Here is a 24,482-nt window from a genome sequence, read left to right on the forward strand (position 1 = left end):
CACTAGTGCTTTAACCCAGCAGGCTGGCTCAGTCACACATGAGTTTATTGGAGTCTCTGCTTAGCACTTGTGTTTTAATTAGGTTTGAACATCAGGGGCATCCAAGCTGTATTTCATTTTAAATAATTCCCTGCAGCTATAACAAAAATTAGCATCTAACAAATGACTGAAATAAACATTTTAAACTAAATGGTGTTGCGCACTACAAGCATCCACTGGAACAGTAGCAGTTGTATGTTATTAGCTGAGCTGAAGCTTCAGTAATTAGTGCAAGTGCCTGAAGAGGTGCTCAGCTGGGGATCATTAAGCCACAGGCGAGCATGGCAGTGTCTTTTCTGAAGCAGATCACTGGGACTGTGCAAGCAGGAGGCTCACCCTAACCAGGGAACCTGGGTTAGCGTGATGGATGGCATCTCACTGGAGCAACTTCTAAACAAAATGGCATACCAACTCAGCATGCATTGAACTGACAGCTGTTTAATAAAAATGACCTCCCACCCTGTTAATCACAATATAACATGTACCGAGAATCCCCCCCCCCCGCCATAAATCACAATATAACATGTACTGAGAATCCTCCCCCCCAATAGGGTTCCATGTTGAATAATATGGTGTTTTTGAGGCTATGTAAAGGATGAAATCATAGGGGGTGTGATATTCCAATAGATTCTGTTGTTGAGACACCTTGCAGGTATGTTAGATTTTTTTATTTTCTTTTTTTTTATAAATTTAGTCGTCGCCAATTATTTTGACCCCGGTTTTCACCCCAATTTAGCATGCCCAATTATTATCTGTATCCCCGGCTCACCGCTCGCAACCCCCCCACCGACTCGGGAAACGGATGCTGGAACACGCGTCCTCCGAAACGTGCTCCTTCCAAGCCGTCATTTTTCGCACTGCAGATCCACAGCAATGCTACCAGACCTATAGTGCCGGAGGACAACACAGATCTGGCGGCTCCGCTGCAGAGCCACAGACGCCCTATCGGCCACAGGGGTCGCTGATGCGCGGTGAGCCGTGGATACCCCTGCCGACCTAAGCCCTCCCTACCCGGGCAGCGCTCAGCCAATTGTGCGCCGCCCCCTAGGAACTCTCGGTCACGGTCAGCTGTGACATAGCCTGGATTCGAACCTGCGATCTCCAGGCTATAGGGCACATCCTGCGAGGAGCGCCTTTACTGGATGCGCCACCCGGGAGCCCAGGTATGTTAGATTTTAAAGTCTGAACAGCTTATCCAATGGAACCTGATATAATCCCCAAATGTTGTTCAATTGTGCCTTCAGGGATTCCATTGATTCAGCATCAACAGTGGCCCATTTCATACACTTAGCTGTACTGCGTATTTATTACTGTTCATCGATACAGAAAATATATTGTGCATGTATTCATAACCCCACAAAAAAGCAGTTTTTAAAAAGTTTGAGTTTGGTTTTAATGTCAATGTAATTGATACCGTATTTGAGCAAAGACGTGCTGCGTCAACAGTTTGCATTTGTGCAGAGTTTGAATGTAGTAGTTGTAGTGGTTTGAATGTAGTGGCTCAGCTCAGACTGCCTGCAGTAGTGCTGAGTACATGGGAAGAAAGCAGCAGCAGCAAGGAACATAAGAACATAAGAAATTTTACAAACGAGAGGAGGCCATTCAGCCCATCTTGCTCATTTGGTTGTTAGTAGCTTATTGATCCCAGGATCTCATCAAGCAGCTTCTTGAAGGATCCCAGGGTGTCAGCTTCAACAACATTACTGGGGAGTTGGTTCCAGACCCTCACAATTCTCTGTGTAAGAAAGTGCCTCCTATTTTCTGTTCTGAATGCCCCTTTATCTAATCTCCATTTGTGACCCCTGGTCCTTGTTTCTTTTTTCAGGTCAAAAAAGTCCTGTGGGTCAAGACATTTTGTTTCTGAGACCTCTAGCATTAAGATAAATATATTTAATAGTTGTCTTACCTGAGTTGTTGCCCTTGTTTTGATGTGGTCTCCCTTCTGTTTTTTTGTTTTCTCCCCCCTTCCTTTCTAGTTTAAATGCTTCTGGACCTCCTCAAGGGTCCTTTCTCCGAGTAGATTGGTTCCCTTTCTGTTTAAGTGCAGTCCGTCCCACCTATATAGATAGTCCTTGTTGTAGAATGTGCTCCAATGTTCAAGAAAGGTGAAGCCTTCCTGTGTGCACCACGATTTCAGCCATACATTTTGATTTTGTATTTCCAGCTGTCCATATGGTCCTTTGCAAGGTGCCGGCAGTATCCTAGAAAATACAACAGTTTTGGTCTTGTCTTTTAATTTCCTTCCTAGCTCTCTGAATTTGTTTTGCAGGGATCTTGGCCTGTCTCTTCCAATGTTGTTTGTACCGATTGGGACGACTACTACCGGGTCGTCTCCTGTTCGTTCTAGGAGCCTGTCTATGTTCTCAGTGATGTGCTTGACAGAGGCTCCTGGAAGGCAGCACACTGTTGTAGTAAGGGGGTCCAAACTGTGAACTGAACTTGCTGTGTTTCTCAATATGGAGTCCCCAACAATCATGACCTCCCATCTTTTTGCTGCCTGGCCAGCACTGTTTATAGGGTCCTGGATGTTGTTCCTTTCATTCTCTTGATGTTGGTTTTGGTCATCTAAATGTTGAAGTGGCTCAAATTTGTTGGATGTCTGGATTTCTGGTGGTTGTGTTTGACGAAGTTTCTTTTTTTCCCTGCTTCTGCCTATCTAAACCCAGCTGTTTCGACTTTCTTCCATCTCCGTGGTGCCTTTCAGTCTGCTAGGGGTGCAGACTTCCATGAATTGTGGGTGTGCCAGCTCCTCAAGCTCCTGTTGCTGTCTCATTTCCTTCAGCTCTTTTTCTTGCAGACTTACTCGTTGGAGCAAGTCCTGGATTGTGAGGCACTTTACACAAACTTGGTTGGAAAGCAAGGAAAAGCATGCTACAATGCATTGGCATTTCAACCCAGTGAATTGAATAGAGAGGGCTGGACGCGAACCCAAGCCATATGGTTCTAACATGAACGTCTTACCATTCAGCTAAAGAGTAAGCTCTACAGTGGAGAGGCAAGTATATGTGTCTTTATAACTCACCAGCTGCTAGAAAGAGATCCATTACAATGTTTAAAAGGGTGGAGGCTGGACGTGAACCAGTGACCACAAGCGAGAGTCTCTAACTAATATGCAAAAGCGCTGGGCTGTTCTGCATTCGTGGTTACAGAGCTTTTAACCTCATCTCACCAAGCGGGGTCAGAATCCGTTACAGCGTGGTGGTGAGAAGTTATACAGTGTGGTGGTGAGAAGTTATTTTAAAGCCGTTTCCCAGAGATGTTTGATCTTCAGAGGTGATTCACCCCTAGCCGTGCAGTAAGACAATTCTTATCATGTGAACTTGTTCAGCCAAGCCATTTTATTAAGAAAAAAGTGTGAATTTTGTCTGATTGATCAATACCACGTGAATTTTGTCTGATTGATCAATACTATGTGAATTTTGTCTGATTGATCACTACTACGTGAATTTTGTCTGATTTAAAAATACTACACTGGCTACCAAAATTGAGACATTTTGTGACATTTTGCAGAGGACCTATGAGGTTTAACTGCTTCTTATGCCATCTTCTCTCCAGAAGAAGAACTCTCCAGTTACCAAATTATATTGCAAAGCCTTAATCATTTTCCATTCTTCCACTGCTGGGATGTAATTTGAAATGTCTTCTGTTACCAAAAGACTAATCATCTGCAGGTACACTGCATAGTCTTGTATTACTATTAACTTATTTCTCTGAGCTGCACCCCTCCTGTGGCTGGCATTTAGTTTTGGATAAGCGCAGTGCTTAATTTTTGCAGGAGCTTGACAGGGCACAGCCCCGCAACCTCTGGGCGTGCAGAGTCATATTCCCGGTACCTCCAGTTAAAAATCGTTTGTAGCCTACTTTAAATTACTTTTTTACTTTCAGCTTGAGTGCCATTAAGATGACACTGACTGCAACTCTGCAACAAATAAGCTTACTTGATTTGAAAAACGTCATGAACGATACAAGCAACTTCTTACACTACTTGGTTTGATTAAATGAGTAGTACACAACAAAATATGAAAGCTGAACAGTAATTTCAACAAAGAACAACGACAACTTTTGAATGAAAAACAATATTGTAGCCTACTTCAATAGGAACATTAGCCTGCTATATTATAGTAAACCAAAACAATAATAATGATCTGGTTCTCTCTTGCCTTTTTCAATGAATATAATTTAATTGAAAATAAAAACATACTAAAATAACAACTACCTAGCCTAAGTTTAATTAATCGTTTTTGTAATCTACCAGCGGCTTCTGTTACATACACATCGCTGATAATAGTGCAGACCATGGGTCAAACCAATTTCGTGTTGGGGTTCGTATTTATTTTTTTTAATCAATGTTGTTCTTCTGGTCCTCTGAATGCCTTTTAATTTGTTTGTTTTTTAAACCGTTTAACTGCAAAAACCATAACAAAACACGTATACAGGCTTTTATATATATAAATTATTTGTCCTGCGGTTGCCTTTAAGTACAATACTCTTTCAAATAAACGTGATTTTGAATGTGCGGTTCATAGGGTCGGTATTATTGTCATTGGTTGTGCCCCGACACCTCTTTCTTTATAAATGAAGCACTGGATGAGTGGAATATCTAGTTCCACCCGCGTTACTGAATGTCAGCACTGATGAGAATTAGCAGTCTGTTACAGCCTAATCAGGCAAAGGCAGCTCATTATTCACAGCCATGATGAACAGTGAAATTTGTCTCCTGAGGTGCCCTGCTGCACTTTTCCTTTCATATTTCCACAGAGCAGTGTTTTACACACTCCTTTTTTTTCATGTAACTATTCAAAAAGGGGGGACATGATTTGAAGTTTTTAAAATTTTAAAAGGAGTTTACATAATTACCTCTAACCAACACTTTAAGCGCAACACAGAAACCAGGACCAGAGGGTAAAAATTAAGTGGAGATAGACTTCAATATAGAATGGGCTACCAAGTCATGTTGTTGAGGCAGAATTGCTTGGATCCTTTAACCTTCAACAGAACACCCCACAACAGGGAGCTGATGTCACTGCCTTGTGACTTTTGCTAGTGCATTGCTGCCACACATGAACACCTTGTTGGCTAAAATAAAAACCGCTTCCGCAAGTAGATATTTAATTTGCTTTGTGTTGTTGTGCCATACGTGTGTATATGATAACAGTACGATATTAATGCTTTATTTTTAATTGTTTTGAATATTGTTGTTTGTGATGTGCAGTACGAAATAAAACGAACAGTAATTCTAAGTGCCTATGTATATTGCAGCTAAGGCATAGACAGTAAAAATGGGGAGCCAGCTCCAGGACTGCGATATATCCGAATCCGAAGTATAGCGAGGGGCGATATAGCGAGGGGCTGGCAAATATTTTTAAGAAAAATAAAAAACTGAAATATTATTATTATTATTATTATTATTTATTTCTTAGCAGACGCCCTTATCCAGGGCGACTTACAATTGTTACAAGATATCACATTATTTTTACATACAATTACATTATTTTTTACACATTATTTTTACATACAATCACCCATTTATACAGTTGGGTTTTTACTGGAGCAATCTAGGTAAAGTACCTTGCTCAAGGGTACAGCAGCAGTGTCACCCACCAGGGATTGAACCCACAACCCTCCAGTCAAGAGTCCAGAGCCCTAACCACTACTCCACACTGCTGCCCTGTCAATATCTTGCTTGCATAAGTATTCAACCCCTGTGCTGTGGAAGCTCCCAGTTTACACCGATGAAAGAAAATGCCCTAACGAGGACACAATTACCTTACCATTGGCCGCCACCTGCGAACCATTAATGTTGCTGTCACATTTTCTGGATAAAAACCCCACTGTTGAAGGATCATTGGTCAGGCTGTGAATCTGAAGAAAAATGAAGACCAAAGAGCATTCTACAGAAGTTAGAGATCAAGTAATACAAATGCATAGATTAGGGAAAGGGCACAAAATAATATCCAAGTGTTTGGATATCCCAGTGAGCACAGTTGGATCAATAATCAGGAAGTGGAAGCTGCATCACACCACCCAGGCACTGCCAAGAAAAGGCCGTCCCTCAAAACGCAGCACTCAAACAAGAAGGAGACTTCAACAGTCACTTTGAGAGAGGTCAAGTCACTTTGAAGGAGCTACAGAGTTCAGTGGCTGGGAGTGGAGTAATGGTGCACCAGTCAACCATATCAAGAGCTCTGCATAACATTGGCCTGTATGGGAGGGTGGCAAGAAAGAAGCCTACTCAAAAAGTACCATCTGAAAGCACGTCTGGATGGAGCAAAATACAGGGAAATACTGCAAGAGAACCTGCTTCAGTCTGCTAAAAAACTGAAGCTTGGGAGGGAATTCACCTTTCAGCAGGACAATGATCCCAAGCACAAGGCCAAAACAACATTGGAGTGGCTCAAGAACAAAAAGGTGAATGTCCTACAGTGGCCCAGTCAAAGTCCTGATCTCAATCCCATTGAGAATCTGTGGCACTATTTGAAAATTGCGGTCCACAAGCGTCGTCCAACCAACCTGAACAACCTGGAGCAAATCTGTCAAGAAGAATGGGCCAAAATCACTCCAACACTGTGTGCAAAGCTGGTACATACTTACCCCAAAAGACTTAAAGCTGTTATTGCAGCGAAAGGTGGCTCTACCAAATATTAATGTGTGGGGGTTGAATACTTATGCAAGCAAGATATTTTAGTTTTTTATTTTTCTTAAAAATATTTCCCGGGGGGGCTCCCGAGTGGCGCATCCAGTAAAGGCGCTCCTCGCAGGATGTGCCCTATAGCCTGGAGATCGCTGGTTCGAATCCAGGCTATGTCACAGCTGACCGTGACCGAGAGTTCCTAGGGGGCGGCGCACAATTGGCTGAGCGCTGCCCGGGTAGGGAGGGCTTAGGTCGGCAGGGGTATCCACGGCTCACCGCGCATCAGCGACCCCTGTGGCCGATAGGGCGCCTGTGGCTCTGCAGCGGAGCCGCCAGATCTGTGTTGTCCTCCGGCACTATAGGTCTGGTGGCATTGCTGTGGATCTGCAGTGCGAAAAATGACGGCTTGGAAGGAGCACGTTTCGGAGGACGCGTGTTCCAGCCTCCGTTTCCCGAGTCGGCGGGGGGGTTGCGAGCGGTGAGCCGGGGATACAGATAATAATTGGGCATGCTAAATTGGGGTGAAAACCGGGGTAAAAATAATTGGCGACGACTAAATTTAAAAAAAAAATAAAAAAATATTTCCCAACATAAAACCAATGTCACCTTACAATAATTGATTTTGAGTTTCAGTGTTTTAAAATAAAATATCAAACAGAACGAAATTTCAATGTACCATTTGTAATTCAGTAATATGAGAGAATTGGTCAGAGGTCTGAATACTTTTGCAAGGCACTGTATCTGCCTGTTTGACGGTAGGCAATTTTTGGATTTGAGACTGAATTTGCCAGGTGAATTTATTGATGTTGCTTGCACACAGTGATGGCGTGTGCTGGGAATGAGTGGAGATTAGAAGCAAAGCACAGAATATTTAATCGCACAGCGACTTTCTGATATAAATTAAAAAGCTCTAAAAGTATAATTTATAACTTGATTAATGATTATTATTTTTCATTTGTTTTTGTTTTCAGTAAACTCAAAATTAAATTACGTGTGTTCTAAGAATGCAGTTTTAGAAATGTATGTCTACAGTGCTTAAAGAACACGGTTTAAAGTAGTAAAGAGAAATATGTACTTACCTGTTTACCATGCTGACATCATTTATTCCTTATAGAACTTCATGCAAAAGAGGAAAAAAAGAACTTGGTCTGCCATGGTTGCAGATGGGTTTGTGTGGGGGTGTGTTTACCAGTTGAATTTGTGTGGGAGTGTGTTTACCAGTTGGATTTGTGTGGGGGGGTGTTTACCAGTTGGATTTGTGTGGGGGGGTGTTTACCAGTTGGATTTGTGTGGGGGGGTGTTTACCAGTTGAATTTGTGTGGGGGTGTGTTTACCAGTTGGATTTGTGTGGGGGGGTGTTTACCAGTTGAATTTGTGTGGGGGTGTGTTTACCAGTTGGATTTGTGTGGGGGTGTGTTTACCAGTTGGATTTGTGTGGGGGTGTGTTTACCAGTTGGATTTGTGTGGGGGGGTGTTTACCAGTTGGATTTGTGTGGGGGGGTGTTTACCAGTTGAATTTGTGTGGGGGTGTGTTTACCAGTTGGATTTGTGTGGGGGGGGGTTTACCAGTTGGATTTGTGTGTGGGTGTGTTTACCAGTTGGATTTGTGTGGGGGGGTGTTTACCAGTTGGATTTGTGTGGGGGGGTGTTTACCAGTTGGATTTGTGTGGGGGGGTGTTTACGCTGCAGCCTAACTTGCTTCCAATTTCTTATTCTTACAATGATTGGCTGCAAAGACAACAGGGCTAACCAGTGATTGGATAATGTTTTGTTGGGTGGGTTTTTATTGTTCACAGGTTTCCTAGTAACTGTAATATTATTTGTGTAGTAGAAAATAAAAAACAAGACGTGTCTTTATTATCTCTGAGTCACGGAGCCCAAATGGTCGAGTCCGAATCCGAGTCGAGTCAGAGTCTTTTGCAGCCGTGACTGCAGCCGTCCTACAACTCTGATAAATATGTAGCATATGCTCAATAAATGTACCAGCAACCATCAGACTAGACCGTATTACTGCATTTACAATATGAAGAGCTTTAAGTTGTAGTAAAGAATGGACTTGTAAGTTCTCCCATGTCTCACCTGTATATAGCACTGGTTTTAAGCATTGCTGTTTCTTTCTAGTGACCTGCCTGAGAGAGAAGAAGGCGAAGGAGAGGAGACTCCAGCCTTTAGCCATTGGGGGCCTGCAAGAAGGTAAGATAAGAGGGTAGTGCTCAAAATCATCCCTGCGGAGGTCTTAATGGAATAGGGCCTTTCTTCAGGAGCACAACTTGGCTTCAGCTGGCCGTGACTGATTAGTTGAACAGATACGTTGAGTGAGTGTAAGCCATAGCACTCAAGACACTGTGTCCAGCAGATAAACATTTCTTACAATCTGCTTTTGAACACAGCTAGCAATGCGTTCAACATACAGATGACATTGCTGATCCTGAACCTGGTCCTTTATAACAACATGGAGTGTACGAGGAGATACGTTTTCCAAGTGGAGGAAATCCAAAAGATTATTATATTAGCGAGGGACAGTTATCTTCAAGTATGCTCGATGTAGTTAAAGTGCCGTGAAAAAGTATTTGCCCCTATAGTGTTCTTGTGTGTTGAAAAGTACAATCGAAACCAGTATAGTAAATATTCATAATCTGTATTCATTAATTTATTGAACCTGAAAAACAGCCTTGCACTTCCAGCTTGCAACTGCAACTTTCCGCTATCCCGAAAACCCGGAACTGGAGTGACGTAACAATCAGCTACGTTACTTCACTCAAAACATGGACTGGACTCAAACAGCGCCACAGTATTACAACAACATTACATCTCTCCCTTGTTTTAACAAAATAATAGATGTACATATATATACAGTGTTTTAATTGGGATTTTTACCATTTGATTTACACAACATACTTAACACTTTGAAGGTGCAAAATATTTTTTATTGTGACACAAAAGTTAATTAAACAAAAAAAAAAAGACATTTGTTGGTTGCATAAGTATTCACCCCCCTGAGTCACCTTTGGCAGCAATTACAGCTGTGAGTCTTTTTGGGTAAGTCTCTACCAGCTTTGCACATCTGGATCCTGCAATTTCTGCCCATTCTTCTTGGCAAAATTGCTCAAGCTCTGTCAAGTTAGATGGGGACCGTTGGTGAACAGCAATTTTCAAGTCTTGCCACAGATTTTCAATCGGATTGAGGTCTGGGCTTTGACTGGGCCATTCTAAGACATTCAGGTTCTTGTTTTTAAACCACTCCAGTGTAGCTTTGGCTGTGTGTTTAGGGTCATTGTCCTGCTGGAAGGTGAACCTCCGCCCCAGTCCCAGGTCTCTTGCAGATTGAAACAGGTTTTCCTCTAGAATTTCCCTGTATTTTGCTCCATCCATCTTGCCCTCAATCCTGACCAGTTTCCCAGTCCCTGCCGATGAAAAGCATCCCCATAACATGATGCTGCCACCACCATGCTTCACTGTGGGGATGGTGTTCTCAGGGTGATGAGCAGTGTTGGCTTTGCGCCACACATAGCGTTTTGCGCTAAGGCCAAAAAGTTCAATTTTGGTCTCATCAGACCAGAGAACCTTTTTCCACGTTTGCTGTGTCTCCCACATGCCTTTTGGCAAAATCCAAATGGGATTTGATATGGTTTTTTTTTCAGCAATGGCTTTCTTCTCGCCACTCTTCCATAAAGCCCAGCTTTGTGGAGCGTCTGGGTTATAGTTGTCCCATGGACGGTTTCTCCCATCTCAGCTGTGGATCTCTCCAGCTCCTTCAGAGTTACCATTGGCCTCTTGGTTGCTTCTCTGACTAATGCACTCCTTACCTGGTCACTGAGTTTTGGTGGACGGCCTTCTCTAGGCAGAGTCGCGGTTGTGCCATATTCTTTCCATTTTTTAATAATGGATTTAACGGTGCTCCGGGGGATGTTCAAAGTTTGGGATATTTTTTTATAACCCAACCCTGATTGGTGCTTCTCCAGAACTTTATCCCGGACTTGTTTTTATAGCTCCTTGGTCTTCCTGATGCTGTTTATTTAGATATGCTCTCTAACAAACTCGGGGGCCTTCCAGAAACAGGTGTATTTAATCTGACATTATGTGACACTAATTGCACACAGGTGGACTCCATTCAACTAATTATGTGACTTCTGAAGGCAATTGGTTGCACCAGAGCTTATTTAGGGGTGTCACAGCAAAGGGGATGAATACTTATGCAATCAAGACTTTTCAGTTTTTTATTTGTAAATAATTTTGAACAATATGTAGATTTTTTTCCCCACTTCGACATTATGGACTATTTTGTGTAGATCAGTGACAAAAAATCCTAATTAAATCCATTTTAATTCCAGGTTGTAACACTACAACATGTGGAAAAGTCCAAGGGGGGTGAATACTTATGCAAGGCACTGTGTGTGTATATATATATGTATATATATATATATATATATATATATATATATATATATATGTATATATATATGTATATATATATATATATATATATATACAGACGTGCTCAAATTTGTTGGTACCCTTATAGCTCATTGAAATAATGCTTCATTCCTCCTGAAAAGTGATGAAATTAAAAGCTATTATCATGTATACTTGCATGCATTTGGTATGTCATAGAATAAAGCAATGAAGCTGTGAAAAGAGATGAATTATTGCTTATTCTACAAAGATATTCTAAAATGGCCTGGACACATTTGTTGGTACCCCTTAGAAAAGATAATAAATAATTGGATTATAGTGATATTTCAAACTAATTAGTTTCTTTAATTAGTATCACACATCTTGTAATCAGTCATTCAGCCTATTTAAATGGAGAAAAGTAGTCACCGTGCTGTTTGGTATCATTGTGTGCACCACACTGAACATGGACCAGAGAAAGCAAAGGAGAGAGTTGTCTGAGGAGATCAGAAAGAAAATAATAGACAAGCATGGTAAAGGTAAAGGCTACAAGACCATCTCCAAGCAGCTTGATGTTCCTGTGACAACAGTTGCAAATATTATTAAGTTTAAGGTCCATGGAACTGTAGCCAACCTCCCTGGGCGCGGCCGCAAGAGGAAAATCGACCCCAGATTGAACAGAAGGATAGTGCGAATGGTAGAAAAAGAACCAAGGATAACTGCCAAAGAGATACAAGCTGAACTCCAAGGTGAAGGTACGTCAGTTTCTGATCGCACCATCCGTTGCTTTTTTAGCAAAAGTGGGCTCCATGGAAGAAGACCCAGGAGGACTCCACTTTTGAAAGAAAAACATAAAAAAGCCAGACTGGAATTTGCTAAAATGCATATTGACAAGCCACAATCCTTCTGGGAGAATGTCCTTTGGACAGATGAGTCAAAACTGGAGCTTTTTGGCAAGTCACATCAGCTCTATGTTCACAGATGAAAAAATGAAGGTTTCAAAGAAAAGAACACCATACCTACAGTGAAACATGGAGGAGGCTCGGTTATGTTTTGGGGCTGCTTTGCTGCACCTGGCACAGGGTGCCTTGAATCTGTGCAGGGCACAATGAAATCTCCAGACTATCAAGGCATTCTGGAGCGAAACGTACTGCCCAGTGTCAGAAAGCTCTGTCTCAGTCGCAGGTCATGGGTCCTCCAACAGGATAATGACCCAAAACACACAGCTAAAAGCACCCAAGAATGGATAAGAACAAAACATTGGACTATTCTGAAGTGGCCTTCTATGAGTCCTCATCTGAATCCTATCGAACATCTATGGAAAGAGCTGGAACTTGCAGTCTGGAGAAGGCACCTATCAGACCTGAGACAGCTGGAGCAGTTTGCTCAGGAAGAGTGGGCCAAACTACCTGTTAACAGGTGCAGAAGTCTCATTGAGAGCTACAGAAAACGTTTGATTGCAGTGATTGCCTCTAAAGGTTGTGCAACAAAATATTAGGTTAGCGGTCCCATCGTTTTTGTCCACGCCATTTTCATTTGTTTTCTTATTTACAATATTGTGTTGAATAAAAAATCAAAAGCAAAGTCTGATTTCTATTAAATATGGAATAAACAATGGTGGATGCCAATTACTTTTGTCAGTTCCAAGTTATTTCAGAGAAAATTGTGCATTCTTTGTTTTTTTTGGAGGGGTACCAACAAATTTGAGCACGTCTGTGTATATATGATCAGGACTCATAGAAGGCCACTTCAGAATAGTCCAATGTTTTGTTCTTATCCATTCTTGGGTGCTTTTAGCTGTGTGTTTTGGGTCATTATCCTGTTGGAGGACCCATGACCTGCGACTGAGACAGAGCTTTCTGACACTGGGCAGTACGTTTCGCTCCAGAATGCCTTGATAGTCTTGATATTTCATTGTGCCCTGCACAGATTCAAGGCACCCTGTGCCAGGCGCAGCAAAGCAGTACCTTCACCTTGGAGTTCAGCTTGTATCTCTTTGGCAGTTATCCTTGGTTCTTTTTCTACCATTCGCACTATCCTTCTGTTCAATCTGGGGTCGATTTTCCTCTTGCGGCCGCGCCCAGGGAGGTTGGCTACAGTTCCATGGACCTTAAACTTCTTAATAATATTTGCAACTGTTGTCACAGGAACATCAAGCTGCTTGGAGATGGTCTTGTAGCCTTTACCTTTACCATGCTTGTCTATTATTTTCTTTCTGATCTCCTCAGACAACTCTCTCCTTTGCTTTCTCTGGTCCATGTTCAGTGTGGTGCACACAATGATACCAAACAGCACAGTGACTACTTTTCTCCATTTAAATAGGCTGAATGACTGATTACAAGATGTGTGATACTAATTAAAGAAACTAATTAGTTTGAAATATCACTATAATCCAATTATTTATTATCTTTTCTAAGGGGTACCAACAAATGTGTCCAGGCCATTTTAGAATATCTTTGTAGAATAAGCAATAATTCATCTCTTTTCACAGCTTCATTGCTTTATTCTATGACATACCAAAGGCATGCAAGTATACATGATAATAGCTTTTAATTTCATCACTTTTCAGGAGGAATGAAGCATTATTTCAATGAGCTATAAGGGTACCAACAAATTTGAGCACGTCTGTATATATATATATATATATATATATATATATATATATATATATATATATAAGCCATTTCTTTCAAGTTTTTGAAACCTGTAATTTGTGTGACTACTGTACACATCGTGTGATTTTGGAGAGTCCATTAAATCAAATTTCTTTAATCAGATATCTTGGAGGTCTTCGAGTTTCTCTTGAAGGGTAACGTCTTTCATGTGATGGTATTTGTTGATCACGCTGAAGTTCTGAATTCTCTCTGCCTCCTCCTAAATTGGTTCATGTTGTCTGGGGGACATCCTCTACCTCTTCAATGGCAGGTAAATCCTTGTTTAGGGTTTTGACCATGTTGAAGTGTGATGAATTTCTAGTGACACAGTGTCTGTGATTTTCAGCCGTAAGCATTGATCCTATATCGACCACCTGGTATGGTGTGCTATGCAATGGGGTGGATAGTTTACCTTTGTACAGTTGGCGGTAAAGTACAGTGTCACCTATTTTGATGTCCAAAGGATGGCATTGTTGTGACGATCCGCATATGTCTTCATGCGTTGCTTTGCTTCTCGATCGGTGTCTCGAAGTGATGTCTTCAGTTTGATGGCGCAGGCTGGGAAGTGTAGTTTTGATTTTTCTGCCAGACATCAGTTCAGCTGGGATGAGTTTTGTGGTGGTATACGGTGCAGCTCTATAGTTCCTAAGAAACTTGAAAAGATGTTGTTTCATAGGCTTGCCCTCAGAACGTGTGGTCTTTTTAAGTGTTCTCATAAAACGTTCCACCTCTGCATTTGCTCTTGGCCAGTAAGGTGTCATTTTTCGGTGTTTGAAACCAAGGTAGGTAGAAAAGTTTTTGAAGTCTTGGCTATTGAAAGGAGGACCATTGTCAGTTTTGACAACCTGCGGAATTCCAATAGATGAGAAAATCTTGTCCAGTTTTGGAATGACTGTATTTGCTGATGTGGACTTAACAATTAGCGTGAGTATTTATCTAACACAACAAGCAGATAATCACTAGATGGAAAAGGTCCTGTGAAATCAATGGCCACGTGAAGCCACGGTCCTTTTGGAAGTTCAGACATTTGAAGAGGTTACATGTGTGTTTTTGGCACAGCAGCTTGCCATGGCATGCAGTTGCGGATTAGATTTTCTACGTGTTTATCAATGCCTGGAAACCAAACTTTGTCTCTTATTAGTTGTTTTGTCTTGACTGTGCCTAGATGGCCTTCATGAGCTAAAGCTAGTTCTCTAGACTGCAACAAGGTTGGTATAATGAGTCTGTTGCCTCCGAGTATGATGTCCGCATCAGCATTGGTGGTAAGCTCATTGCGCAGGGGATAGAAAGCTTTAAGTGTGGTAAAGTCAGTATTTGTGAGTGTGTCAGGAGTTTTATTAATGTCATGCCAATTTCCTTTGTGAATAAATGTGCCAGCCTTTGTAGCGTAGGGTCTTGCTTGGTTTCTCGTTTCACTTCTAGCATGGTCATCGCCTTGGGGACCGTGTGTTCAGCAATGAAACTTATGTACTCTTCCGCAATCGTACTAGCTTGAGTGTTGTGTGATGACATGTGTGGTATGGGATGCCTTGACATGTAATCAGCAGGGTTATCCTTTCGAGCCTGGTGGATCACTTTAAAGGTATAGGGTTGCAAGCAGAGTCTCCATCTTTCTGGCTTGTCAGCTGGCATTTCAATTCACCTAAAGCAAAATCGTGTTTCGAATTCCAGCACCACAAGTTGTCTTTCTTTGTAAGTTCACGAAGGGGTTGTGATGCTGTAGCAAAGTCTAGAATAAAATGTGCACAGTAGGTTACCATGCCAAGTAAACTGCATACTTCTGTGCCATTTTCGTTATAGCCTCAATTTTTGGGGGGTCTGCAGAGATGCCGCCTTTTGAGAAAATATATCCATAAAATTCTAGTTTAGATTTGTTATACTCACATTTGTCTTTGTTTAAGGTGAAGTGCTTTTCTTGCAGTCTTTGGAACACAGCTTTGAGACTTTTGTCAGGGTCTTCTGGAGTCTTCCCAAATACTATTATATCATCACTGATGTTTCTGACATTTGGAATTCCTTGCAAGACCTGCTGAATGGTGTTTTGAAATAGCTCAGCAGCAGATGAAATCCCAAAGTTCAATCTCTGTAGCGCCACAGACCAACATGAGTGGTGAACGTGGTGATGAATCTTGATTCTGGTGCTAGCTCAAGCTGGTGGTATCCAGCATTTAAATCAAGCTTAGAGAATACCACTGCTCCATTGAGGTCATGGATTAGGTCATCTACTGTGGGAGTCAGTTGGCGTTCTCACAGAATGGCTGCGTTTGGTAATCTCATATCAATGCAAATACAAACTCTTTCTGGGTCTTTGGGTTTGGGAGCCACAACAATTGGTGATACCCAGGGTGTTGGACCACTTATTCTTTCTATAATGTCCTGACTTTCAAGCAGACTTAGTTCTTCCTCTACTTTTTTTCATATGTGGAAAGGAATTCTTCGATGTGGCTGGACAACTGGTGGAATGTCAGGGTTGACATGCACCTTGACTTGGAAATCTTTTAACTTTCTAATTCCTTCAAAGATATTTGCATGTTGTGTCAAGAGTGACTCTAAGAATGGTGGGTGGACCTTTGGAGTTGTATGTGACACTGAATTAATTATTTTTAAATGTCCAAGTTCAGTGGCTGTCTGGCAGCTCAACAACGAGCCATAGTGCCCTTTGACAATGTAGAAAACAGAAGGGGACAATTTTTGTGCTGTTGTTAACTATAGTGCAGAATTTTCCCAACAGAGGTAGGGCTGTGCGAGATCCATATGTGCAAATTTTAATGTTTGCATGCTGGAGTTGTACCTTGTCTTGTAGTTTGGTGTAAGCAGTTTCATTCATTATGTTCACACTGGCACCGGAGTCCACAATGACATCAATAGCAGTGTTCTCAACAATAATTTTGGTAAAAGGTTGTTTTGGGTTAATGGTATACACAGTGTAAAGGTATTCATCATCTGAACTTGATCTTCTGTCATTTTTGCTGGAAGAGTCATCACTTACATGCACTTCATGCACTTTGGACTTTATATGTTGCTTTCCAGGGTTCCTTGTGGTAAGCATGTGTAGTTTTGAATGGCAGCATTTTTCAAAATGATTCAGGTTTCCACATGCTCTGCATGTTTTGCCTTTAGCAGGGCAAAAGGCCTGTCCTCCTCTGTGAGGGTAGCTGCCTCCACAGTTGTTGCATTTATTATTATCAGGTGGCCTGTTTGTGTATGCTTCTCTGGTGAATTGATGTTTGTTGTGTTGAATAGAATTCACAGGCATTTCGTTTTGAAATTGCTGTTGCATTTCTTCTATACTTTTTGCATGAAGTTCTGAGATTTCCATAGCCCTTCCTGTGTCAAGCAGTTCTTTGTGTCATGTCAGCATTTTGTAGCACTCTCCTTCTTAAATGTGTGGATGTGCAGCTTAAAATAATTTGAGATTTGATTTCCCTTGTTATACTTGCAAACTCGCATGTTGCTGCCAGGTGTCTGAGTCTCGTATGATATGCATCAAGGGTTTCATCTGCCGTCTGTTTGGCCTGACAAAAAACTTATGTTTCATATTCAATGTTTTTTTTCGGCGAAAAGTACTCAGTCAGTTTTGTTACTGCAGTATCATAAGCATCCACTCCCCCGGTTTCTGGCAACGTCTCAAAAACATCAAACACATCAGGTCCAGCGTAATGTAAAAGCATAGCTTTCTTTTTTGTTGTCTTTAATGTTTAACGCAATAAGAAAGTTCTGAAATTTTATAATCAACTTATTCCAGCGGAGCCCGAGTGAGCTAGGGTCACTGTGTATGTCAAATGAAGGAAACGGAGGAAGTCCTGCAGTCGCCATTTTGTGGTCGTGTTTTTTTTTTTTTTTTTGTACTCACGTGTTGCGTTGTTCAGATATCCTCATCGCCAAATATAGTGTTCTTGTGTGTTGAAAAGTACAATCGAAACCAGTATAGTGAATATTCATAATCTGTATTCATTCATTTATTAAACCTGAAAAACAGCCTTGCACTTCCAGCTTGCAACTGCAACTTTCCGCTATCCCGAAAACCCGGAACTGGAGTGACGTAACAATCAGCTACGATACTTCACTCAAAACATGGACTGGACTGTTCAAGTTGCCTGCAGTGTGCATTAGTTCATTTAAATCAATACATCAATTTATTTATTTGCTCCAGTGTGCATTGACCCTAACATCAGAGTTTTTATTTATGTATAGCCTGTTTGCAATTAAACATCCTCAGCGAAACCTGAACGTGAGGCTTGTCTGAGCCGCTGGACAAAGTGTTTAACTTTAGGAATAACAATGTAAAAGACCTGAGTGAATCATTTGACAGATACTGTATCCTGGTCATGTAGGCTGTGGTGCATCAATTTCACGGTAGCCTATTAGCACCTACTCTCAAATAGACGCTCCTTTCCAATAACCATCCAGATAAAGAGAAGATTGAGAAAATAAGCACCTGGGTGCCATTTTGAGCATATATATGGTATTTCCTCAAATGTACCAGTTAAGGGATTGGTCATTCTCTCCTGTCTGCCATTGTTCTCTTAGCTTGTGTGTGGCCAGGGATTTTGAATGTATACACACATCAATACTATATAGTGTATAGCAGAATGCCACCACCTAACATAGTAAATAAAACCGCATGTATTTTTTATTATGCAAGAAAGTGAATTCCTGTGAGTTCCTATTCAACCCTTAGTTACCCCTTATTGTGAGTTTCAACCATGTCTGTCAAATTTAATTGACAGATGGCTTAACCAATCAAAGCCGTAAACTGGGAGAGATGCGCAACCAATTGGATTACAATAGATTTGGATTTATAGCCCTGGCATTTTCTTGTGTACTTACAGCAATGGCGGACAGTCCTGCCATTGTCTTGTGTATTGACAGCAGTGGCTATAGCTGTGCTGACAGGCAGCTGTTTTCTCCTCAGAGTGGAGGTCTGGCACGAGCTCTCAGAGTCTCTTGGAATCAGCATCGTCGGAGGCAGGGCCGTGATCAAAAGGCTGAAGAACGGGGAGGAGCTGAAGGGCATCTTCATCAAACAGGTCCTGGACGACAGCCCTGCTGGCCGGACAGGAGCACTCAAAACTGGAGACAAGATACTCGAGGTACACGTCCTCCAATTCCTACAAACTTCATCGGCTTTGGGGTTGGCCTTTGTCTTCTGCTGTCCGGTAGCTTGTGAATGCTGCATAGGAAAACTGACTTTAAATTGGCAAAATTGCACAAAAAGGCATTCCATGCACATGGGGGGGGGGGGGGGGGGGATAAGAATGTGGCAATATTTCTGCAAATACAGTAGAACCTATTATACCGTATCCGATTTAATTGATTCCAGGGGTCCATCAGATATGTGAAAATATCGTAGCTCAGAGAGAGTTCTTGTACTACATTGTACATTGTAGAGTTCTTGTACTTTATTAACGTTGGGGCATTATAAATTAACAAATACAAGCACAGCAGTTTGTCTGAAACACTAAAGTACAGTACTCAACTGCCCCTAGCGTCTGTTTTTTATCTGCAACTGAATCTATTCTGTCCTGCCAATAGCTGAATTGACTGTTTTAGACACAAAATGAAATGTGCATTGATCAGTTTCCATCTGTACCGTTCAGTTGATAGCAGCATTTGTTAATGAGACATGCCAGAGGTCCATCGGTTAAAGGTATGGTATCTTACAGGATCAGATATGACCGGTTCTGTATTAATACAGGGTATGGTATCTTACAGGATCAGATATGACAGGTTCGGTATTAATACAGGGTATTGTATCTTACAGGATCAGATATGACAGGTTCTGTATTAATACAGGGTATTGTATCTTACAGGATCGGATATGACAGGTTCTGTATTAATACAGGGTATGGTATCTAACAGGAACGGATATGACAGGTTCTACTGTATACCCTGTAATTCCATTAAAAATGAAACTTTCCTAGTTTAGCATTTCATGTTTGGCCATCCCTAGTAGGTCAATTTCCCATCTTATAGACCCTTGTACTTTGAAAAGCAAGTACTACTGTGGTCTTCATGCTGTCTGCTTCCCTGGTGTGCATGCAGACCCTGACCGATTAGAAAGTGAAGAATAACCAGGTCTTTTTTCATTTTGAGGTAGGTGCTGATAACACAGCTGTATAATTATTGAATTAGCATTTTATTTCTACATTATCTTATTGTATTCCAATACAAGCTTGAAATGTAACTCGAGTAAACTGTCTGGGATCTATTGTCACTGGTCACTAGAAGTGTCACTTCAGCATGCAGTGATCCCCACTGGTGATTCCTCCCCTTTGCCAGCAGGGGTCACTGTTTGAGCGAGTTAAGGATATCAGAGGACTTGAAAAACAAACAGAGCATAAATGACACTTGACTCAGGAGAGCCCTGGAACAGCGTGGACTGATAGATGAGAGGGTAGTTAGGGCTTCAAGTACCTACTTGGTTTTGAATGATGTTTAGGTTGTCAATAGTTACCATTGTGGAAAATGTCATTAAAAATATGCAGCCATAGATGGTGGTCAATAAAATAATTTAAAGAGAGTCTTGTAACTGTCTATCAATAAGGCATACATCTTTATCATGGCTGTCTGGTGAAAACTCTTGAGAGCAGATATGATGCCTGAATATGAAATGACGAGTTCCCAAGCAGTAGCTTTAATAGGTTTTAGTTTGGGTCACTATGGAATTTGACATACACAAAATACCTGTTTTAATAATCTAAAGAGCAGCAGATCTACCTTTGACTCAATATTACAGGAGTGCTGACCAAAGCTTCAGAACAAATGTTCTTTTCTTTAGCACACGCAATATCACAGTCTCAGTTCTTAATCTTCAGTTTGGGCTGGACAGCTTTTTAAAATGCAGCACTTGCTGCTGCTTCCTGGTACCTCATCACTCCATGTAGTTGAAACTCACTCCTGTGGTCCAGTTGCAATCTGACCATCCCATACCACCCAATGGCACAGGTACCACAATACAGCACTTTATCATTGCCTTTGGACAAAAGGGATGCCAAGAATAATGTTAATAAAGCCAATAAACATGGATTTTGAGAATTGTTCAGCACTCACTGCTGTTTGTCACCCCCCAACATCAGTCAAAACATAAATCGTTTACAGGTTTGGGGTTTGTAAGTACACTGGTGCTGAGATATTTAAACTATCCCCTTAGGTGTTGAATTTGTACTTGTATTAATGCATTTTGCATGAAGAAGTTTAACAGCATTGTCTTCTGTTTCTGGCTAGGTTTCCGGAGTAACCCTGCAGAATGCAAGCCATGCAGATGCTGTGCTGGCCATTAAAAACGGGGGCAATCCTGTCGTCTTCATGGTTCAGAGCCTTTCTTCTGCCCCCAGGGTAAGCAAAGATGCCTTTCCAAAGGTTTCACAGAACCCATTAGTGCTGGTTGTGGACTGTATTACCTCACATTAGATGTAAGGGTAATCAGTTATGGATAATCTACCTGAAATCTTCTTGGTTTGCACCAATTGCCTTTAATCTCTTATTTACTGCAAAAGGGGGTCTAGCATATGCATACCTGCATACAGATATGAATTCATGCATGCATACAAACATACATACACTAACACAAGTTGTCACTGAATAATACTGAATCAGACAGAGCAGTGAGTGTTGACAATGCGTGCAGATTTAATAACACAGGCCCCGACGCTAGGGTACCAACAATGGTAATCCAAACGCAGGATTTAATAAAGAAAAGAAAACAAAGCTAAAAATAAAAGTTTGCCACACAAATGGCGAGCGCTAGTCCCACTAAAAGGAAAGTCCTGCTCTAGGAGTCTCCTACACTACAAAACCTCTATACTTTTTCGGATCAACATCCCCTAAACTGACCTAGTGAAGTCCCGGCATCTTCCTGGCGACTCCAGCCTCTTCCTGATGATCTCGGCTGGGCAATGCCTTCACTAGCACTGTCTTGGAGTATAAGGGTTCCATAGTAGTTATCCTGTGGAGCGGACGCTCTCAGTCCTGGAATAGGTGGCTGTGCTGTGGCAGTGCAGGTGCTCCGGGTTGTAGTGCTGGCTCGGTAGCTTCAGCTCCCGAATCTGTAGCCTGCCAATAGAAATAACAACAACAAACACGCAGCGCTTTTGGAGCTCCGCACAGCCTCCCCGGGCACACCTCCCAGCCAATCTGGACCTCCAGATCAGCTCAGTGCCGGGCGAGCCCATCTGCTCAATTGGTCGCTTAGCAACACGTCTCCTGTTGCACATCCCAGGTGCTTTTCATAAAGGCACACATGCACTCCTGAACCAGTGACAAGGCACTCCCCATCACGGGGTTAGGGGTGTGCTGAAACTCATATTTTCTGAGTAATGACCTATAAGAAATGAGGGTATTAATTAAACAGAATAAAAACGTGTTAATTACTCAACACAAAACAATGCGGTCAGGTGACGTCCATCCATCACCAGTACGAAGGTCACACTTGAAATCAGGACTTAAAGGATGTGTTGCAGTAAGAATACCTCTGTTAAGAAAGGGGAACAAGACTAAAAGGCTAAAATGCACAAGAACACAGAAATTGGACTATGGAACAGTGGTCAAAGGTGCTTTGGACTGTTGATGGATGGACAACAACACTTGTGCCTTCTGACAGTTCTTTTGTCAATTCAACGCTTGACTTTCTATTCCTCATAATGCATCAGAGTAGAAAAATGCAACATGTCAAACCTTTGCACAACAGTGTATATGCTTTTACAACATTTATAAATATCAAGAAACGAGTGGATATAGCAGATACTATTTAATGAACTAAATGTATCATTTAGGTTTCCTTATTACTGATAATAATGGCATGAATATCTATTTTAGTTATAAATATTTCTTTTGAGAAAATAATTGAGAGTAGTGTACATTATTGCTTCCCTGAGAATAAACGTGTATTATGTCATTGCAATCACTCAGGTGAAACAATGTCTTGTAATTTGCCCAAACATCAATATTTTTCAACAAAACTTTCAGGAAGTATTGTAAGGTCCCTTGGGTCATAGAATAACATATTTTTATTTAAGCAGAATACAACAGAATTCAAAAAAAATACTTAACTTTAAATATATATATATATATATATATATATATATATATATATATATATATATATATAGTGTTAAAAAAGCGAAACGTTTGTATGGTTTCTGAATTACTTTATAATGTTCCCCAAAGTGTTCTGAAAAAAAAATGGACACCATTTTCAAGATACTACTGTAAAAAAAATGTAGTGAATTTTTATAGGAAGAGACACCTGGTCCTGGGGAGCATCCCACTGAAAAATGCTTGGTCCTGAAAGGTTTAAAGGAAAAATGACGATGAGATCTGTGACTGCAGGTATTTTGATCCCTTGGGGGCGGGGTCACGACTACGTCACAGGCTCAGAGAGCAGCTTTGATATACAGTATTCAGGATTCGGGTCTTTAGGAGGTAAATACCCATTTGGTAATGGTTACATTTCTATTTCAAGGAACCAGGGTTATGAGAATAACCTAATGTGTTTATTGTTTTGAAATCAGCACATTAATAAATAGATGTGTTTTGATTTATTTATTACCTGCTGACAAATACTTCTTAAAGGTAATTACTCTGGCAATACGAGTATCAGCACACCCCTACTGGGGGTGAACAGTCTGAAGGCATCTGTCCATCTGTATGGCAAACCAACATAGTGCCAGCACTGCATGATGAGGGTTGACTCAATTACAGAACATGTAGAAATGAAGAAGAGCTCACCCCCAATAAGTGACTGACTAATTGCATATTAAACAGGAATCTCACACAAATGACTAGATTGAAAATAATATGAAACACTTGCAATTAATAACTGTTCTGTACTTGGCCCTAGTGTCATGTATTCTGTAATATGTAAAAGCTAAATATCCCTGTTTCACGTGGGCCCATACAGCAAATAGAGGGATAAACTAAGATGTTGTCCATCCCAGCATTAATTCAAACCAGAACCAGAACCTTTTTTTGTTGTTTTTGTTTATGAACAGCCGGTATCAGTGATGGCTCCCAATCCCAACAACCAACCGAAAACAAACACACAAGCTGTGAAGGTACAGGTACGTTATCAATCAGATAACTAACGATTAATCAGGGTGTTCCACATTTCCAAGTCAGAAAGCCAGGGAATTTCAGAATCGCTGTCCTTTGATTTTTCACTTGAATGTTGAATTGCAATGCTGTATTAGTTTGAGATCAAGCATCGCACAATCTTCAAGAGATAACCAGGGATAGAAATAAGACTGCTTTTGACATGCTTGATTAGCAACAGTGTATAGGTAACATGCTCAGGTGTGTCTTATTAAACTCCTAATAAAACCTGGAATGGCTCAAACTCTATGCAATGTCTTATTTTCATACCTGCAAATGGTCAGCAGTACTTGTATATTTAAGTATGCTCTCAACAGTGTTAGGCATTGTTCCCAAGACCCCCTCATATCTTATCACAAAAATGGCACAAAGTTACTTAACATTTTGAAATTTTTGATGTTACATCCAAACTGAAAGCTTCTGTAAATGCTCAAATTTGAAAACAATAGTATTTGGTTCCTTAAGGATATTTCGATCTGTGTCATTTTTGCATAACGAAAGTATATTGTACGATACGGTAGCAAAAGATAATGTCTACATTTCTGGTGCCGAGTCACAGTAAAGTGAATGCTTTATTTTAAGATGCATCCTCACACTGCTAAACCATTATTGGGAGAACTCTGTGGAGATTATAGTGGCAAACAGTACACATTATTACGCTGGGTAATAGCATA

At 41.1% G+C, this 24,482-nt stretch overlaps 1 protein-coding gene across 1 annotated transcript in view; it reads left to right on the plus strand.

The window, feature by feature from the left end:
* patj (PATJ crumbs cell polarity complex component) overlaps positions 1-24,482 on the plus strand; it is a 414,550-nt gene that overhangs the window by 156,704 nt on the left and 233,364 nt on the right. The window contains exons 24-27 of the mRNA XM_034001483.3: positions 8,792-8,863; positions 18,632-18,809; positions 20,944-21,054; positions 23,709-23,777. Of these exons, the coding sequence (XP_033857374.3) occupies positions 8,792-8,863; positions 18,632-18,809; positions 20,944-21,054; positions 23,709-23,777 (430 nt within the window). The remainder of the gene's footprint in view (positions 1-8,791; positions 8,864-18,631; positions 18,810-20,943; positions 21,055-23,708; positions 23,778-24,482) is intronic.

This window comes from Acipenser ruthenus, chromosome 10, assembly GCF_902713425.1.
Source record: "Acipenser ruthenus chromosome 10, fAciRut3.2 maternal haplotype, whole genome shotgun sequence".
NCBI lineage: Eukaryota > Metazoa > Chordata > Actinopteri > Acipenseriformes > Acipenseridae > Acipenser > Acipenser ruthenus.